This window comes from Leucopleurus acutus, assembly GCF_964270905.1.
Source record: "Leucopleurus acutus genome assembly, chromosome: 2".
Lineage (NCBI taxonomy): Eukaryota > Metazoa > Chordata > Mammalia > Artiodactyla > Delphinidae > Leucopleurus > Leucopleurus acutus.
This window is the reverse complement of record NC_139143.1, coordinates 191528357-191546394: the sequence shown is the minus strand read 5'-3', so window position 1 is coordinate 191546394 and position 18038 is coordinate 191528357. Positions and strand designations below refer to the sequence as shown.

Below are 18038 nucleotides of genomic sequence, written 5' to 3'. Positions count from 1 at the left end.
GGCCTCACGCAGAGCCCTTGGACCGCCGTTTCTGCCCCTTGGGAGCAACGCTGTGCACCAGTGTTTGGACGTGCAGATCCCGCCTCTCCACCCACACCCCTGCGAGCCCTTGGGTTTTGGTGAACCCCACTCACCTCCTCCCGGCTCTCTGTTGCCAGCACCCCTGACATTGGGCCCCAAACCGCGCCCCCCCCCAGTTGTCACCCATCTACCCCGTCACTGGAACCAAGTCCGTTTGAGGGCTGGCCGGGGCCGGCATCCTCACTTTCTGGCCCTTAAGATCTGAAACTGTGAAGGGCTTCACCCATCTTCTCGCGAGATAAATTCCGGTATTTCCGGGGTTTGTTGCCACGCTGAACAGGATCTTATTCTGTATTCTGTTTTCTAGTGGGTCATTGGCAGTATTTTAGAACTACAGATTTTTATAGGTTTTATACATTTCCTATCATCGATATGACTTTATGGCCCACTTTGCCAAATTCTTGTGATTGTGCTAATCTGTCTCTGGCCCTCTCAGCTTTCCTAAAGCGACAGGCTGGTCTGTCCCTTCCCCGCAGGTCTGAACACCTCTCACTTCTTTTGCTCACCTGATGGTATGGCCTGGGGTCCTCCAAGCTCTGCTGGGGTCAGGAGGAGTGAGTGACGATCTGATTCTCCATCTTTAAGGGAATTTGTTCATTCTTCCCACGAAGTTTACAGGGCCCAACCCAGGTCCTGTCCAGGTGGCCCAGCATGACGCAAGCCGAGCCCATGCCCCCAGTTCTAATGTGGAAGGACGGCCAGAAATACAGGCTGTCACATCAGGGCTGAGGAGACCAGCAACGCGGGGGAGGGGAGGCGGGAGCCCAGGTGGGGGGGCGAGGAGGCCTGGGCCGCTTGCTGGAATCCATCACTTTCCCTGCCCAACTAGTACATTCTTAGCACATGACCATTGCCAAGAAAGCGCCTTTCTGTACCCAGTTTCCCAAGCACTTACATCCGAGGGAGAGCTGAACTTTATCGAATGCTGTTTCTACTTCTAGCAAGACCATCGTGATTTTTCATGTCACCCAAACACATGGACACATTTTCTGATGTTAAACTGTCCTCTCATTTTAATCAGGTCCAAGTCCCATTGGGTCAAGTGGGTTTTTTCTAAATATTTTTGAGACGCCGGCATATTTTACTCAGGCTTTCTGCATACATGTTGTGAGTCTGTAATTTTCTTTTCTCGTACTGCCCTCACCTGGTTGTAGAACCCAGTTGGGACTGGCCTCCTGAAATGAGTCGCGTTTCCTCTACTTAATGTTTCTGGAACATCTCACATCAGACAAGTTCCTGTGTCTTGGAAGTCTGGCCCAGCCTCCTTTACCGACACCTGTCCCAGGTGTTCCTGGTGACAGAGGGGGAGGTGGAGCTGTGACTACTGTTTGCATTTACTTGTTACTAGTTTCTTCACATTTTTAATTTCTACTTACACTGATCCTGGCATTTTATACTTTCCCAAAACATATCCATTTTTCTAAGTGTTCAAAGTTACTAGTACATAGCTGTTCCTAATACTCTCTTTTATGTCTTTTCTCTGTGTCTGTAGTTAACCCTCCCATCTTCTGTATTGTTTTTTCTTGCTTCATGTTTAAAAAAATCATCAATCTTGTTAGAATATTCTTTTTTATTACTCTTCAAAGACGGAATTTTAGGTTTGTTAAATGTTCCGTTATTCTCCATTCGCTGAGTGTGACGTTCATAGACTTAAACATAGATGTATACATATGTGAATAGAAATAAATGAATATAGGCATAGGTATACACAGCATGTGTGTAAAGGTGATTAAAACGTTATCACTGCTGTGTCTTGCTTTTGTATTGGCTTTTATATTAAAATCACCAGTTTAATCATTTCCGTCTGTTACGCCCACCACAGCTTCACGAATCTGAGCCCCGACTGCTGGTGCACGGATGTGTGTGTTTACAAACAGGCACATACGACGCTTTTCACCCTGAAATAACAAAACTCCCGGCCCGGCTTTCTTTCTGTTTACTTTGTACGCTTATACTTCTGTCCTTCCAGGAATGTCTTTCGTAAACAAAATGCGGTTGAAGCATGTTTAATGCAGTCTAGGAATCTGATCTGTGATCATCTGTAACAACTTCCATCAGGCTTTAATCTACTTCCTTATCCTGCTGGACTCTTCCTTCCTTCCTGCCTTCCCCTGGAGAGGTGAAATTCCCTCCCATCTGAAAGTTAAACATCCTGCCAGCATTTTTGCGGAGGTCACAGTTTCTTATTCAGCTCCAACTGCACTAGAGTTTCGCTTCCTTTTATCCGTGTCTTTCTCTTTCCCACCTGCCTCAGCTCCCACCTCACCTGGCTTCCGCTGTGATTCTCTTAATCACTAGGTCATATGGGAAATGCAGTGATGACCTCACACTTTCCCTTCTTGCTGGGAAACTTCTCTGAGTGTATTTTCACGTCTGGTTCTCACGCGGTGCCCACCGAGGCCCTGGACACCTGAGAATAAACACCCACTTTGCTTCTCAGTGACAGTTTAGCAGGACACACGATTCAAGGCCGTGAAATTCAAATTTCGACATCTCCCCTTCAACGTTCTGAAATCAACATCATCATCTTCTCGCTTTCAGTGTTTCTGCTGTGGAGTCAGATGTCACTCTTGACGCCTGTTTATTTTTTTCTGGGCATTGTAGTATTTCTCCTTGCCACTACTCTTTAAGTCCTTTGGACGAGGGCTTTTTTACTTTGTTTTATTTGCACTTTGAGTACTTTCCATCTGAGACCATCCAGCTTTGCACCTGAGAACCTGCTGCCTTGTGTCAATGGGTTTTACCTTCTTTTTCTAGGACTTCAGACACACGGGTGTTAACACTTCCCTTGCCCGTTTCTACCGATCTTTCCTTTGTATCTTCTCTCTCTCAGCCTCCATGCTGCCTCCTGGGAGTGTCCTGAGCTGGAGAACCCACTGTTCGGCCTGATTCCTGCCACCCTCCCTCCGACTGCAGCGCCCACACGCTCCCGCTCAGTCCTGCCCCTGGTCCTTCTTGGCCTCTGCTTCTTCCTGCATCACGTTACCACCACCATCCCCAACCCCTTCCAGGTATGGACTATATTCATGTCCCTCAGAGTCTTAACACGGTGGCCCGTTAATTCGGTTTCCTCTGCTCCTGGCTGTTCACTAGCTGTCTAAGGGGACAGGGCTTTCTAGAACCCACCCTATTTTGCCCCATGAGATCCTTCGCCCTTAGAGGCATCAGCTACCTGGGCTGGTGCTGGAGGGGAGGGGGAGGGGGCTACAGCCCAGACCTAAGTGTCCAGCGTGACAATCTGGGTCCAGCCCTCTCCATTGGCTCTACCCTGAAGATAGGGCCAGGGTAGGAGTACGGGGGCACCCAGGCTGCCCCCAACAGCACCCCTGGCCTCCTCCCCTCGGGGCCATGCTGCCCCCAACAGCACCCCTGGCCTCCTCCCCTCGGGGCCATGCTGCCCCCACGCAGGCTCTAGGACTCAGCGCTTCCTCGGTCTCGGGGCACCACGCCCCTCTAGAGCACCGGGAACTGGGATAAAACCCAACTTTGCTTGTGTGGCACCCCGGTCCCCAGAGGGGCACAGGGGCCAAACGGGCCTCTCCGGTCAGGCGCGTTCATGGCGGCAGGCCCAGGAGGCCACCCCGCGGGGCCCACACGAAGCAGTGAACACAAGGCCTTGAGGAAGTGGCTGCTCCTTTCTTAACTTACTGGGTTTCACATGGTACCGAAGCGCCCACCCAGAGGCCCCTCAGGGTCCCACAGTCCCGAGTCAGGGCTTCCCGGGCTGGGCAGGAGGCGGGCAGCCCTCCAGCGCCCAGGGGTGCAGTGGGCATGTCTGGCTGCCCATAAATACCTTTCCATAAATACAGCCCAGCTGTTTCCAGGTAAACAGGCTGAGCTGCAGCAGTCCCCGGGCCTAGCACCAGAAGAACCTGCTCCGAGGGCAGGGGCCCCACGCCCGCACCTGCACCCACACCTGCCCGCAGTCCCGCCCCAGGGCGCCGGCCGGGGGCTTCCTCCACACTGTGGCCCCGCGCCGGTGCCCCGGTGCTGCAGAGCGCGGCTGGGCAGGGCCTCCCTCCTCGTGGCCAGACGATCCTTGCAGCTGCACGACTGTCCCCAGGCCTCGGAGACAAGGGCGGGGCAGGAGTCCCGGCCCCCGGCGTCCCTCCTCCGTGGTCACCAAGGCCCCTGGGTCCTCTCAGCGGCCCCTGGGAGACAGGCTTGGCGGGCGCTGCCCCTGAGCTACTGCTTCTCTGCGCTGCTGCTGCTGAGACCGGGGCGGTGGGAGGCTGACTGTGAAGCCACTGAAGGGGCAGGAGACGAGCAGGTCACCCCGGGGCAGGTGCAGACTCCCCACGTTTTCAGAGCTCTGGGCTCAGGACTCCCCTCCTGTCCTTCCAGCCCCAGCCCGACAGAGGGGGGCAGCCCAGCCGCTCCTCCCCAGCTGCCCCCGACACCTCATCTCTGCGGTCCAGATTCTGGAATGCCCACCACCCAGTGGGGCCCAGATCACACGCAAGTGCCCGATTCTCACCCCTCCTCTGGCCTCAGTCTGCTGGTAACGAACACACGATGCCACCAAATGCCACCCTCCTGGCAAAGTGGGGATGCCCCCGGCCCCCTTACCTGGGCCCAGGGCTGTGGATGGGGTCTCGGGGAACTGGGAGGGCCCACCTGAAGGCAGACAGACACGCTACTGCCCCACCCTTTGGTGGGCAACAGAAACGGGGCAGCGAGGCCTGCAGGGACCCCCACTCCCACCCTGCAGGGCCTCTCCCCACCTCACTCCTATGCAAATGATGGGGCTCTCCCGCTCCCCAAAGGCAAGGCCCCAGCCCTGCCTGCTGGAAGAGGGGCCGGGAGGTGGGACTTCGGGCTGGATGGGGAGGGACTAAGCAGGGTCCACTCCAGGACAGAGGGCAGCGAGGCCCTGCCTGTCCTCCTTCCCAGCAGGGCTCTGCTCAAGCAGACGGGGCCTCAGGCAGCTGAACCCCCAGCTCCGGACCCTCGCTGAAGGTCAAGGCCGCCCAGGACGCCTGCGGCGCAGTACCACACCTGACCACCAGGTGCCGCCATGGACAGCGTTCATCCCAGCACCAGCCCCCCAGGTCCTGCCTCCAGCTGCCCCACCCCACCCCTCTGCAGGAGGGGGGATCCTTCCCCTAAAGGTGCTTAACAGTTTGGGGCCATGGCCGCCTCGACGGGGCTCAAGAAGATGCACACACAGTATGAAGACCACGTCTGGGGTCCCCAAACCAAGGAGCCCAGACTGGAATCCCCGCTCACAGCCTGGCTCCCCCTTCGCCCCATCTCGGGGCCTGCCGGCACAGGCCCCAAGCCAGCCTCTGCTCTCGCTTGGCAGACACGACCTCTTGGTGCTGCCTCTTCCCAGGCGCAGGCTGGGCCTGGGGGAGGGGACCGGGACACCAGAGGAGCACAGCTGGCCGGAGGGGCAGGGCACCCCGAGCTCTGCCTGCAGACAGCACATTCCCCCAGAGGCTCAGGGGGCTGAGAGGCCGCGGTGTCATCATGGCACCTTCCCCGACCCTGCCCGTGGGTGCAAAAAGGAACACGAATGCACTGGAGCACAGGCATGCCATGAAGCACACGCGCGCGTGGGAGCACACACAGGCACTGGCACGCACACACTGGGACACACGCAGGTGCTAGCGTGCACAGACGGGAGCACACGCCTGTGCTACTGCACACACATGCACGGGCGCACCGCCGTGCCCTGGTTCACACACACAGGGCTAGGAAGGGGTGGGGCGGTGGGCTGTGTCTGCGCCCACCCACGCTGGATCACCCAGCCCTGCCCGTGGGGTCTCCGCCCTCTGCAGTTTGAGCCCACCCCAGCCGCTGTCTGGGCCTGGAGTCAGCAGGGCACTGCTGGCTGGCCCACGGCCGAGTCCGGCCCCGTGGTCCAAGGGCTGGAAGGTTCACACTTGACCCGCGAGAGGCCTGCAGATACCACGGGCGCCGCGCTGGGTTGGTGACCTTTGGCCCAGCCAGCAGAGTCGTCCCGCTCTCCCCCGAGCCTGACTCACCCTGCTGGCACATGGGCCCCATGTAGCCGTCCACGCAGTGGCACTGCCCACTGACAGCGTCGCAGTCAGCCCCACCCCCGCAGGAACAGCGCAAGGCACAGCCTGGCCCGAAGAAGCCGCTTCTGCAGCCTGAGGGCACAAGACACGGGAGAGACGGGCCTGAGTGCCGCAGCCGCTTCTGCAGCCTGAGGGCACAGGGCACGGGAGAGACGGGCCTGAGTGCCACAGCCGCTTCCGCAGCCTGAGGGCACAGGGCACGGGGACGGGCCTGAGTGCCACTCCCGTCTGCCTGCGGCCGGGACCCCAGGCTTCGGGCCGCCCCGTGGGGGATGCGCGGGAGCAAGGACCTCGGGCCTCAGCTTCCCTGTCCTGCAGGAGCTCTCACATGGGAAAGCGCAGGGCACCAGGCACCGGCCCAGGATCACTGCCCCGCCTTCCCGCCCAGCCCCCGGCTGGCAAAGGGGAGCTGGCGGTCAGGGATGCTCCCTCCAGGGCGAGACGGCCAAGAGCCACGAGGACGTGTGTGGAGCCCCCAGGGCCGGCGCCTCCTCCCGGGCACGTCTGGGAGGCTGGCACGTTACCTTCCCACCTAACTGGGCCCACGCCCAAGGGAGAGGCTAACTGGGGACTCAGGTGGGGGCCAGAGGGTGGGACTGGCCTTGACAACCCGAGCAGGAGCTCTGTGCTGGGGCCCCTGCAGAGGGAGGGGTTGGGCACGGTGCCCAGGCCACACGTGGCACAGGTGGGGCTCCTTTAACACAGTCAACAACACTGACAGAGACCCGCGCCCATGCCCCCCACCAAGCGGGACCCCAGACTCACCCAGGTCACAGGTGGCCCCCATGAGCCCCGGGGGGCATAGGCAGTGGCCGGTGACAGGGTCGCAGGGCACCCCATCCTCGCAGTCACACTGCTGGTTGCAGCCTTCTCCAAATGAGCCCGGCTCACACCCTGGTGGGGGCAGTGGGCTTAGCATCACCTGTCCCGTACCCGGGGGTGAGGGGCCGGATGGAGAACGTGGGCGCACGGACCACTCACCCTTCTCGCAGAACTGGCCGCGGAAGCCGGCAGGGCAGAGGCACCTGCCACTGACGGGGTCGCAGGGGGCGCCGTGCTGACACTCGCACGTCCCCCGGCAGCCAGCCCCGTGGAAGCCAGCGGGACAGGCTGAGGGAGACCCGGGTTGGAGCTCCTGACTCAGTTTGCCCAGAGTGAGCAAAGGACCGGGTCAGGGGCCCAGGTCCCCTGTCCTCCCACCCAGGCCCGGCCCTGAGCCGGGACCTCTGGCCCAGGAGCCCCACCGAAGCTGGGGTCAGGCCTCATCTCATCGGGCCCCCGCGGGGAGTGACACGGAAAGCAGAGGAGCGGATGCCGGGACAGGGGCCGACCCCACAACTCACGGTGCTCGCAGGCCTGGCCATAGAAGCCGGGGCTGCAGTGGCAGGCGCCCGACGAGGGCTCACAGGTGCCGTGGTTGCGGCAGGAGCATTCCAGGCGGCAGGCGGCACCGTAGCGCCCAGCGGGGCAGGCTGGGGAGGGGGCCGGCGGGTCAGCCTCCTGCCACGGGAGAGCAGGGGGCACGGGGCTGGCCCCTGGGCACTAGCCTGATCCGCGGGAGCCCGGCAGCCTTGCCCGGCCCTACAGCAACCTGCGGCCCCCGCAAACGCCCTCGAGCTATGGCCCCCCTCGGGAGCCTAGGGCCCCCCACCCTGCCACCACCACACCGGGTACGGCCTCGCTCCCCTGCAGGTACCACCCCTGCAGCTCACACGGCGATGTGGCCCCCAGGCTGTCCCGGACAGACACTCACCCAGCTCGCAGTGCAGCCCGGTCCAGCCCAGGCCGCAGGAGCAGCTGCCGCTGGCGGCGTGGCACAGGCCCCCGTTCCTGCAGGAGCACATGTGCTCACAGTTCACACCAAACCGGTTCTGGGGGCAACCTGGGGACAGTCGGGCACTGCTCAGAGCTCTGGCCCAGGGACGCAACCCCCAGATCTGACAGTCATTCAACAAACACTCCCCGGGCCTCTCAGAACCGGTCCCTGCCCCCTGGGCACACACGCGCCAGGAAACAACACCAACCACATCCTGCCCGTTCACCCATCCTCCGCAGATGCCGGGCCTGGTCGGCGCTGAGGATAACAGGACGAAAGGGACCAGGGCCCGCCAGGGGCTGTGAGCGCCTGCCCAGCTGGCGGGAGGGGGTTAGGGAAGTCTTCCTGGAGGTGGCAGCACAGAGGAGGCTGGGCAACCCTGCACTCCAGGTGGCCCCTGTTCACACGCTGATTGACCCATGGCTACCGTCCTTCCCTGCGGGCCTCGGGGAGTGTGACCGGCCCCTTGGCGAGGACCAGAGGGCGGCAGGGGGCTCAGACCTACCAGGGTGTGGGGCCAGGCCAAGCAGGGCCTTGAGGACCGTGCATGCCATCATAAGCATGAGCCCCACCACAGTCCCCAGGGACTGCCCCAGCTCCCCACCATGGGCTGGGCTCCAGGCCTCCCTCTCTGTGGGGTCCCTGGCCACTGGGCCCGGCAGAAAGGCCAGAGGGACCCCAACCCAAGAGAACATCAGCCAGAAGGCTGGCTCCGTCCTCAGACGAAACAGCCGCCTGACCCCTCCTGCTGGGGGGGGGCTCTGGGTCAGAACGGGTTCATCCCCCACTGGCCACAGGGAACTGGACAGGTCACTTGATGGCCTGAGCCTTGGAGTCACAGGTCAAGACAAGGCGTGGGATGCTACTGGATGATCCAATGACCCGAGTGGACGCTGCTGTCAACACAAGCTAGACCTTCACTTATCCTCAGGGCACTTGGGGGGTTAATGGTGGAGACCCAGTTCTCCGCCAGTGACCCCAGGGCTTCACCCCATCACCCTCCCCCCGAGGCTGAGGGAGTGATACCCATGAAGTATCCAAGGCAGCAGGGGGAGCAGGCTCTCACCGTGCTCACAGTGGACGCCGGTCCTCCCGGGGGGGCAGGAGCAGGTGCCGGTCACGGGGTCACAAGCCGCCCCCTGCCCACAACTGCACACGTGGGCACAGCGGGGGCCAAAGCGGCCGTGTGGACAGGCTGCCAGGAGGAAATGGGAGGGTGGCCACTCCAGGCAGGATCCCCCCTCTCTCTGCCGTGTCAACCTGGGACAGGGCGGGATGGGCCAGGGAAGGCGGGGTGGGGAGACTCCCTTGTCTGCCCAGATGCGGCGGGGCTGCCTGCTGCCACGCCCCCTGCCTGCTGGCTCTGCTGGGGGCCGGCCTGCGCTGCATTTCCCGTGACTCACGGTGGCCCCCCGCCCACCCCGCCAGCCCAGCCAGGATTCCAGATGATTGGAAAGGCCCCACCTGGCTCAGGGAAAAGCCATTCTCTCGGCAGCATGCCCAGCTGGCCTCTGCACGGCCCCTGGTGGACATGGCGTGAGCTGGGGGCACAGCACACGGCCAGGCAGAGCTGGCCGGCAGGGATGCTTTGGTCACATGGAACCCCCAGCTCAGCCCGGCCTGCGGCCAGGCCCCGGGGGGCGGGCCCAAGAAGGGGGTGGTCAGGGGCTGTCCTCCCCGCAGGCTGGCTAACACTAACCACCAAGGCGCAGGGAGGAGCTGCCCCTGCCCTCACCCTGGCCACTCACCGAGGCTGCAGTCCGTTCCGAGGAACCCAGGTGGGCAGTGGCAGGCCCCTGTGGCCGCGTCACAGGAGCCCCCGTTGAGACACCCACACAGCTGCTCACAGCCGGGCCCGAACCGCCCGGGCAGGCACCCTGCAGGGGAGGGGCCAGCTGCCAGGGGCCAGGGGGCTCACAAAGCCCCTGACCTCCCACGTCATCCTTCCCGAGGGCCCAGCGGGCAGCATGGGCACACTCACGTTGCTGGCAGCCGGCACCGTGGTAGCCAGCGGCACACACGCAGGCCCCTGAGGCAGGGTGGCAGGCCTGGTCCTCGCCGGGACACTGACACTTCTGCCCACAGTTCTCCCCAAAGGCACCGGGCGGGCAGGCTGGGGTGAGGAGGCAGGAGGTCAGTGCCGGCCCTGCCTGGAGTGGGCATCCTCCCGGGAGTCGCCTCCCGGAGCCCCTCCTGGGGGTAGAGGTTTGGGGCCCAGCACAGGGGCACATGTGGCCTGAGCCACCCACTGCCCAAGGGCCCGCCCAGGTTGGTCACCTACCCTGCTCACAGCCGGGCCCAGTGAAGCCTGGGGGACAGTGACACTCTCCGGTGACGTGGTGGCAGGCAACGCCGGGTGGGCACTGGCAGCGCTGGGCACAGGCCTCTCCAAACCAGCCGGGCGGGCAGGCTGCAGGGAGGCATGGGCCCGGAGGGGTCATCGTGTGAAGGGCCCAGCCCCACCCAGAGCACCAGCGGAGCTGGGGGCTCGCCATTCTCACACCGCAAGCCCCTCAATCCCGGCGGGCAGAGGCATGCCCCGGTGACACGGTGGCAGGCGGCCCCCCCGCCGGCGGGCACAGTTCTCCTCTCACAGAGAACCCGAACGCACCCTTGGGACAGGCTGCGGGGAAAGAGGCGGGCGGGCTGCTCGGGGCGGCTCCCTGGACAGAGGCGGGGAGGCCCCGGGAGCTCAGCCCGCAGCCCTGCCCCCTACCTGTCCGTTGCCCACCCCGGGGAGGCCTCCACACCCTGGCGTGAGCCGAGGCCACACCGGAGGGGCCCTAACCCGCCCCACTCACGGCTCTGGCACTCATCCCCGGTCCAGCCGGCCGGGCAGCGGCAGTGGCCTGTGTGCCGGTCACAGAGGCCGCCGTGGAGGCACCCGCAGACGTGCTGGCAGCCGGCGCCGGAGAACCCCGGGGGGCACTCTGCAGAGGCTGGGGCAGGGGAGGGGACCGGTGAGGGTCCAGCCCCTGGGGCCCAGGACACCCCCGCCCGCCCCTGCTTCCCGCACCCAGAGCCTCGGATCCCGTGTCCTTGGGAAGGAGGGGTGCCCAGCGGGCTGGTGACACTGCAGGCCACACCCCAGGACCCTGACCCCCAGCTCCAGGCAGCCACAGGGGCAGGGGCTGCACCGAGGCACGCCGGGGCGCTGGCCCTGGGTTCCAGACCCCAGGGTCCCTCCTTCCTCCTCCGCCCGCCTGCCCGGCGCTCACCCTCCTCACAGGCCAGCCCAGCCCAGCCCTCGGGGCAGGTGCAGTGGCCTGAGACAGGGTCACAGGTGCCCCGGTTCCGGCAGAGGCAGGAGTGCTGGCAGTCCTTGCCGTAGAGGCCCACGGGGCAGGCTGGGGACGGAGAGAGAAGTGACCTGCAGCATCCCCGCCGGCCAGGCCGGGGCCTGAACCCTCGGAGGGTCAGCCCACTGGACCTGCAGGCCCGCCCCAAAGGGCAGGGACCTAGGGCTGCCTCCAGGACGACCTGCTCCAGGGCTCCCGGCCCAGCTGCCCAGCCCCCGGGGCTCAGGGCTGCAGGGTGTGGTCCTAAGCCTTCCTCCCCTGCCCCGGCGCCCCATGGCGGGGGCACGGTCCCCGCCTTCCCTGCCCTCCGCTCCCAGTGAGCTGTGTGTGCACCTCGCGCCCGACGCCGTGTGGCCCTGCACGGCGCAGGGAGGAGCAAGCGTGTTGCCCGGCCCCAGACTCCCGGGCAGGGCTTACCCTGCAGGCAGGTGGGCCCCATCCAGCCAGGGCCACAGCGACGCTGCCCGTGGGCAGGATCCCAGGAGGCCCCATTAAAGCAGGAGCAGGCCTGGCTGCAGTTGTGGCCGTACGTGTGGGCTGGGCAGGCTGCAGGGGCCGGAGGGGCGGACCCCGGGAGGGGCTGCAGCAGATGGTCCCGGGCTGCTGTGGTCCATCTGCCCCTCCCTCTGGCGGGGGCACCAGTCAGGTGGCCACAGATAAGGACTGACCCTAACCCTAACGGGCAGCACCCAGGGCTGATGGGGGCCTCACGCACTCTGGGCACAGCGGGGACCCCGGCGGCCAGGAGGGCAGAGGCAGGAGCCGTTTACGGCGTCGCAGGGCACGCCGGCGCTGCAGTCACAGGCGCGGTGGCAGTCCACTCCGAAGAAGCCGGCAGGGCAGGCTGCAGGCAGGGGGCGGTGATGGGAGATGGCCAGGGGTCATGGGTCCCCACCCACACGCCCGGCCACCCCGGCCTGCACCCTGGCTCACCGCGCTCACAGAAGGTTCCCCTCCAGCCGGCCGGGCAGGTGCAGGCCCCACTGACATGGTCACAGGCTGCCCCGTGCTCACACTGGCACTGCCGCCCACAGCCCGGCCCGAAGTAGCCCTGGGGACACCCTGAGACACCAGACCATCAGCTGGGGGGACGGTGAGCCTGACCTAATCCTCCCAGGCCAGGGCCCGGGACTGTGGGGCGGGAGGAGCCCCTCCACGCCCAAGGCCTCTGCACCCATCCCCCAGGTAGGAACCGAGCCCCGAGCCCTGGGGAGGAGGGAGCCCCAGGCCCACCCAGACCCACCAACCCGGCCAGGGCAAGGCCCTCGTTCCTTAGCAGACACCTTCCTCCCCTCCTCCAGGTGCCAGGTGTCCTGTGGGGCGCAAGCGGCCCCACCTCTCCCTGCTGCGCCAGGTGGGCCTTCTGTTGGGCCCAGGCAGGTGGGAGGGTGGAGCCTGGCCCAGGCTGGGGAGGGATGGGGATGGGCTCAGGCAAGGAGACTCCCTGTTTGTCCAGGGACAGGAAGGCAGGACTAGGTCCCCGACACTTGGGCATGTGCACATGCGCGTATGCATGTGCGTGTGCGTGCGTGTGCGCGTGCGGGTGTGCGCGTGCACGTGTGTGGGCGGGGCCGGGACTCACGCTGCTCGCACCACAGGCCCACATAGCCGGCCTCACACAGACACAGGCCGCTGATGGCGTCGCAGCTCCCGTGGCCTGCGCTGCAGTTGCAGGTGTGGCTGCAGTCGGGGCCCCAGTGGCCGCTGTCACAGGCTGCAACAGGGGCCGGGTCACCCTGTGCAGGTGACCACAGCCACGATGGGGTCCAGGGCCCTCCCCGGGGCCTGGGCGGAGGCTTCCCCAGGGCAGGGCAGGGACGCTTGCACACCAGGCCGCCTACCTCTCTGGCAGCTGAGGCCGGTCCACCCCGGGGCGCAGCTGCAGTGGCCAGTCACCGGGTGGCAGAGCCCGTCGTTGACGCAGGAGCATCGCATCTGGCAGCTGGGCCCAAACCAGCCTGCTGGGCAAGCTGCAGGGAGGGCAGGGTGAGCGCACTGGGGACATGGGACATGGGGGCAGGGGGACACGGGTACGGGACACAGGGGTGGGACACGGGGATCACAGGCGGGGCCGAGGCCGGGGCGGCGGGCACTCACTGTCCTGGCAGCGGCTGCCCGTGAAGCCGGGGCAGCACAGGCAGGCTCCGGTCTCAGGCTCACAGGAGGCACCGTGCTCGCACGCCGGACAGATCTCCTGGCAGCCGAGCCCCCAGCGACCCTCAGGACAATCTAGCCCCACCACAGCCAGTCAGTCTCCCCTGGGGCCTTGCTGGGCCCATCGGGGAGCAGGAACTTCTGTTCCCACCTGAGCTGTCCCGGAGGAGGGAGAGGGACAGGTCACGGGAACCCCCAGCCTCCTCATGGGTGGCAGGCTACAGGGCGTCCACCCCCAGAAAGGGAGCACCTGCCCTAGAATGGCTCAGCAGGCAAAAGGGGGGCACCCAGAGTGAACAGGTGCCTAGAGGACAAGCCACAGGCCCGGGGAGGGCTGGGGGCCGCTGGTCAACCTGTCTCCACGGCTGACAGTTCCTAGCGTGTGCACCCTCTGTGGGCATGGCCACAGGGCGGCCACAGATGCCCACGTCCAGACCCAAGGCTGGTTGGTGGGAGCTCTCGCAGTTGCTGTGGACTGGCCTGGGGTCTGCAGGGCTCCAGGGCTGAGGCCAGGGCTCCCCAGACACAGCTCAGTGCTGGGGTCCCCAAACACAGCCCAGAGTTGGGGTCCCCAAATAGGATCCAGGCTGGGCTCCCCAAACATGGCCCGGGGCTGGGGTCCCCAAACACGGCCTGGGGCTGGGGTGCCCAAATGAGATCCAGGCTGGGCTCCCCAAACATGGCCCGGGGCTGGGGTCCCCAAATGGGATCCAGGCTGGGCTCCCCAAACACGGCCAGGAGTCATGCAGCCCAGGGCGGTTAGGAGAGCCCGGGACAAGGCTGCCACTCACCTGCCCCACAGTCAGCCCCGGTCCTCCCAGGAGGGCACAGGCACCGCCCCGTGACCAGGTCGCAGGGGGCGCCGTCGCAGGAGCAGGAGCCTGAGCAGTTCTTGCCGAATGTCCCGGCCGGGCACTCTGCGGGGGAGGGCGGGGGGCCTCAGCCACCACCACGAGGAGCTGCCGTCCTCCCCTTGCGGCCCCGCCCTGCCCTGGGCACCCGTCCCCGGCACCTGCCCCCTGCCCCAGCAGCGTTGCTGGACACAGCTGCGGTCCCCTGGGTGACGAGGGCGGTCACGGGAGCGGGCAGGAGACGGGGGACATGGAGCAGGATGAGGAGGGGCCTGCTTGGGCTGACCCTCCTTGGGGAGTGGTGGTGAGGGGCGGCCTGGAGACCACAGGCCAGCAGGGCTCGGGGGGCGGGCAGCCAGGACCCTGGAGAGCGGGCGCAGGGCGGGCTCTGCCTTCCTCTCACTTCGGTGCACCCTGGGGACCCCCTGCTGGTCACCCCCGTGTTCAGGAATGAGAGCGGCCAGGCGGCTCCCGGCCCACAGCAGGGCTTCGGGAAAGAATGCAGGGGCCGCGGAGCCTCGCCCCACCCGTGAGGGCTGCAGTGGCCGCTCTGGTGGCCTCGCAGGGCGCCGCGCCAGACCTCACACCTGCCCTGGCTGGGGAGGCAACGCGGTGGAGGGAGGGCCCTGCCAGCCCCAGCACCGTGTGGCTGCCCCAGTGCTGCCGGAGGGAAAGCTCCCAGCTCAGGAAGGCCAGCACGGACCTGGAGAGGGCGGGCTGAGGCCCCCTCCACACCAAAGAATCAGAGCCCACCTCGCACCCAAACACCCAGCGGGGCTGAGAACTGAGGGGCGTGAGGTGTCAGGGGGTGGGCGGGCGCCAGGCCTGGGGTCTCCCTGGGCCCCGAGATGGGCTCTGGACAAAGAACACACCCTGGTGAACTGTTGCCGTGAGGGCCCATGGCGTGCGGGCACAGGCCCGCCCACTGGACCGCAGGTGCAGCGCAGGGCACTCACACAGGCACCCACGCAGTGCGGACCGGGGCGGGCAGGGAGGCCCAGCGGGGCCGGATGGAGCTGTCCCGCCACCTAGGGGAGCCCCCGCTCCACTGACTGGGGGCAGACGCGTGTTTGGGGGTTAATACTTTCCAGACCTAACAGCAGCGGGGAGCCCGTTACTGCTGTAAAAATATGTGTGTCATTTCCTGTGGCTCATCCTTGGGGCCCTGGAGGCTTTATAAAGAAAAAAGGAAAAGGAAGACAAAGAAAACCAGCAGGAAAGGGCTGGGGTGACGGCCTTCCGTGTCCCAGCACACGGGCCGCCAGAGGGCAGGTGCAGGCAGGCCTGCCGCATGCGGGAGTGCAGGCGGAGACTGACCCCGGCTGGGGCTGCGCGGCGGCCCCCAGGCCACTTAGGGGCAGCTGGGCGGGCAGCTCTGGCTGCGGGGGACTCGAGCCGCTGCCCCGGTCGGGGTCACACCAGTCACACCGCAGGCCCCCTCGGCCCCCACCTGCCTGCCCGCTGATGGGTGAGGACAGTGCCAAGGGAGGTCCCAACCTCCCTGCACCCCGTCGGCGGCCACGGCAGCCCCACTGCTCAAAGCCAGGGCTCCCCCATGTAAACGAGGGGCCCCCAGCCTCCAGCCTTGCCCGTGCCTGGTGCCCACTCATGCCGCCCCCCGGCCCGGGCGTCCACGTGGAGGGCCTTTGGTCACCACCCGCACCCCACGCCGGCACCTCCGGCCCAGACTTCGCTCCGAGCCAACACCCTCGGGAGCAGCCTCTGTCCTGCTGGCTCAGACCCACCAGGAAGGAGCCCCTGGCCCAGCTTCCAGCACAAATCTCACTTAGTGTGTCCTGTGACAGAGTGAGTGGGCAGGTGAGGGAGGGAGGGGGCAATCTTGGAGAGGCACTGGCCCTTCTCCAGGCCTCCCTGCACGTGCGTGCACACACACACACACACACACACACACACACACACACACACGAGTTCCCGCCCTCTCGGGTGCACAGAGACAGGCAGACCTGTGGCTGAGTCACCACCGCGTGACCAAGGTGGGGACATGGCAGGTCAAGGTGCCACCAGGACCAGCACTTCTGGTGCCCGGAGCCCAGCACGGGCCAGATGACCTGTACCCCACCCGCACACCAGGGCTGGCTGCTCACCTTGGCTGCAATCCTCCCCCTGGTAGCCGGCAGGACACTGCTTCCCACACTGGCCGCTGACGGGGTCACAGGCCACGCCCGGGGGGCAGGTGCACGCCTGCCGGCAGCCTGGCCCAAAGAAGCCCGGCTGGCACTCTGCAGGGGGAGAGGGAAGAGGGGTCTGCAGGGTTCCGCCGGCCCTGAGGCCCTCCCTCCGCAGCTCTGCACTCACCGTCCTGGCACCGCTCGCCCCCGAAGCCCGCCTTGCAGGCACAGCTGCCGTCCCTCCTGTCACACGCGCGCGTGTTCCGCTGCTCACACTGGCACTCCTCCGAACAGCCCGGCCCGAAGGCCCACGGTGGGCAGGCTGCACCCCAGAACCAACCGTGAGGGGGCCTGCCCCCTGCGAGCGCCCACCCTCCCCAGCCCAGGGTCTCTGGGACCCCACGCAGAGCCGCTGGTTGGTGCCCATTCCACAGATGAGAAACAGGGTCTCAGAGAGGCACTTCCCAGCCAGGAAACGCGCAGGTCCTCACTGCCTCCCTCACACAATCCTTCTACAAAGAGCTGCTAGGATGAAGTCTGCTTGCTTTTAGCCAGCGTCCCACCGCCCCTCCCATCCCAGGTGTCTATGGACGCAGAGAGGGGTGACCCCACCGGGGGCTCAGGACTTGCTGCCAGGAATGTCCTGGAGCTTCCGAGGGAGGCCTGCCCCTGCCCACGCCCAGCCCACCCACCAGCCTGGCTGGGGCCGGCACCGCCCACCCGGACAGGCACCCTGGCGGCCAGTGCAGTCCAGAGGACGTGGCTTTGAGCCCACAGACCCCACACCCCAGCCGGGGCACCTGCTGAGCCCCCGCATCCTCATCTGTGAACAGTGACTGTCCAACACAAGCTGGACCACGGGCAGGAAGCACCCGGCCCATGCTGGGGCCCCGCCCCCCGGCCACGGGCGGCCACCGGGCAGTGGGACTCACCCAGGTGGCAGAAGCGGCCGTAGAGCCCCGGGTCGCAGAGGCAGGCCCCGTAGAGGCGGTGGCAGTGGCCCCGGTTGGCACAGTGACACTTCTTAGCGCAGTGCTTGCCGTAGAAGCCTCTGGGGCAGCCTGGGGGATGGGGAGCCTCTTGACTGCCCACCCGGACGTGGCCCCGCCCGAGGAGATGCTCCCAAGGGGCCCCAGGACCAGCACAGGAGTCAGGAGAGACCTGGGCCCCCAGCAGCCCGAGGACCCTGCACCCCAGACAGGGAGGGTCCCGGGGGGTGGCGAGGGCATCACGAGGGCAGGGCAACCCCATGGATGCGGCCATCTGCCCTGGCTGGCCCGTGCCCCTAGGGTCTGTGGCCTGGATGGCGGCCAGAGTGGGATGCCAAGCCCGTCCCCAGCACACACATGGGAGACGCTCAAAGCAAGCCCACCCTCCTCATCTGACCGGCACCTGCAGCGTCCTGACGTCTGTCCCTCCGTGGTCACCTAGCCTGAACCTCTGGGCCTCACAGAGGGAAGGACACGGGCCCAAGCTCAGGGGGCCCAGGGCCAGGACAGGGCTCTGGCATTCCTTCCCAAAACGCTCCCCTCCAGCTCTGTCCTGCCCCCGTCCTGCCCCCCCAGGGCCTCAGGGAGCTGGATGGTGACCCCAAGGTACGTCCACATCCTACCCACCAGGACCACCAGGTGGGGCCATCCTGCACTGTCGGAGCAGGCCTA

General features: G+C 65.5%; 1 protein-coding gene across 1 annotated transcript in view; it reads right to left on the bottom strand.

Moving 5' to 3' along the window:
- Positions 1-3298: 3298 nt before the first annotated feature.
- MEGF6 (multiple EGF like domains 6) overlaps positions 3299-18038 on the bottom strand; it is a gene marked incomplete at both ends in the record, with an annotated part of 97872 nt that continues 83132 nt past the window's right edge. Inside the window, 27 exon segments of the mRNA XM_082860327.1 lie at positions 3299-3349; positions 3747-4240; positions 4243-4317; positions 4651-4698; positions 6072-6200; positions 6894-7022; positions 7110-7238; positions 7472-7600; positions 7882-8010; positions 9011-9139; positions 9693-9821; positions 9926-10057; positions 10226-10354; positions 10437-10544; positions 10547-10567; positions 10746-10874; positions 11163-11291; positions 11661-11789; positions 11959-12087; positions 12177-12305; positions 12826-12957; positions 13085-13213; positions 13341-13472; positions 14189-14314; positions 16354-16488; positions 16565-16699; positions 17310-17438. Of these exon segments, the coding sequence (XP_082716453.1) occupies positions 3299-3349; positions 3747-4240; positions 4243-4317; positions 4651-4698; positions 6072-6200; positions 6894-7022; positions 7110-7238; positions 7472-7600; positions 7882-8010; positions 9011-9139; positions 9693-9821; positions 9926-10057; positions 10226-10354; positions 10437-10544; positions 10547-10567; positions 10746-10874; positions 11163-11291; positions 11661-11789; positions 11959-12087; positions 12177-12305; positions 12826-12957; positions 13085-13213; positions 13341-13472; positions 14189-14314; positions 16354-16488; positions 16565-16699; positions 17310-17438 (3524 nt within the window).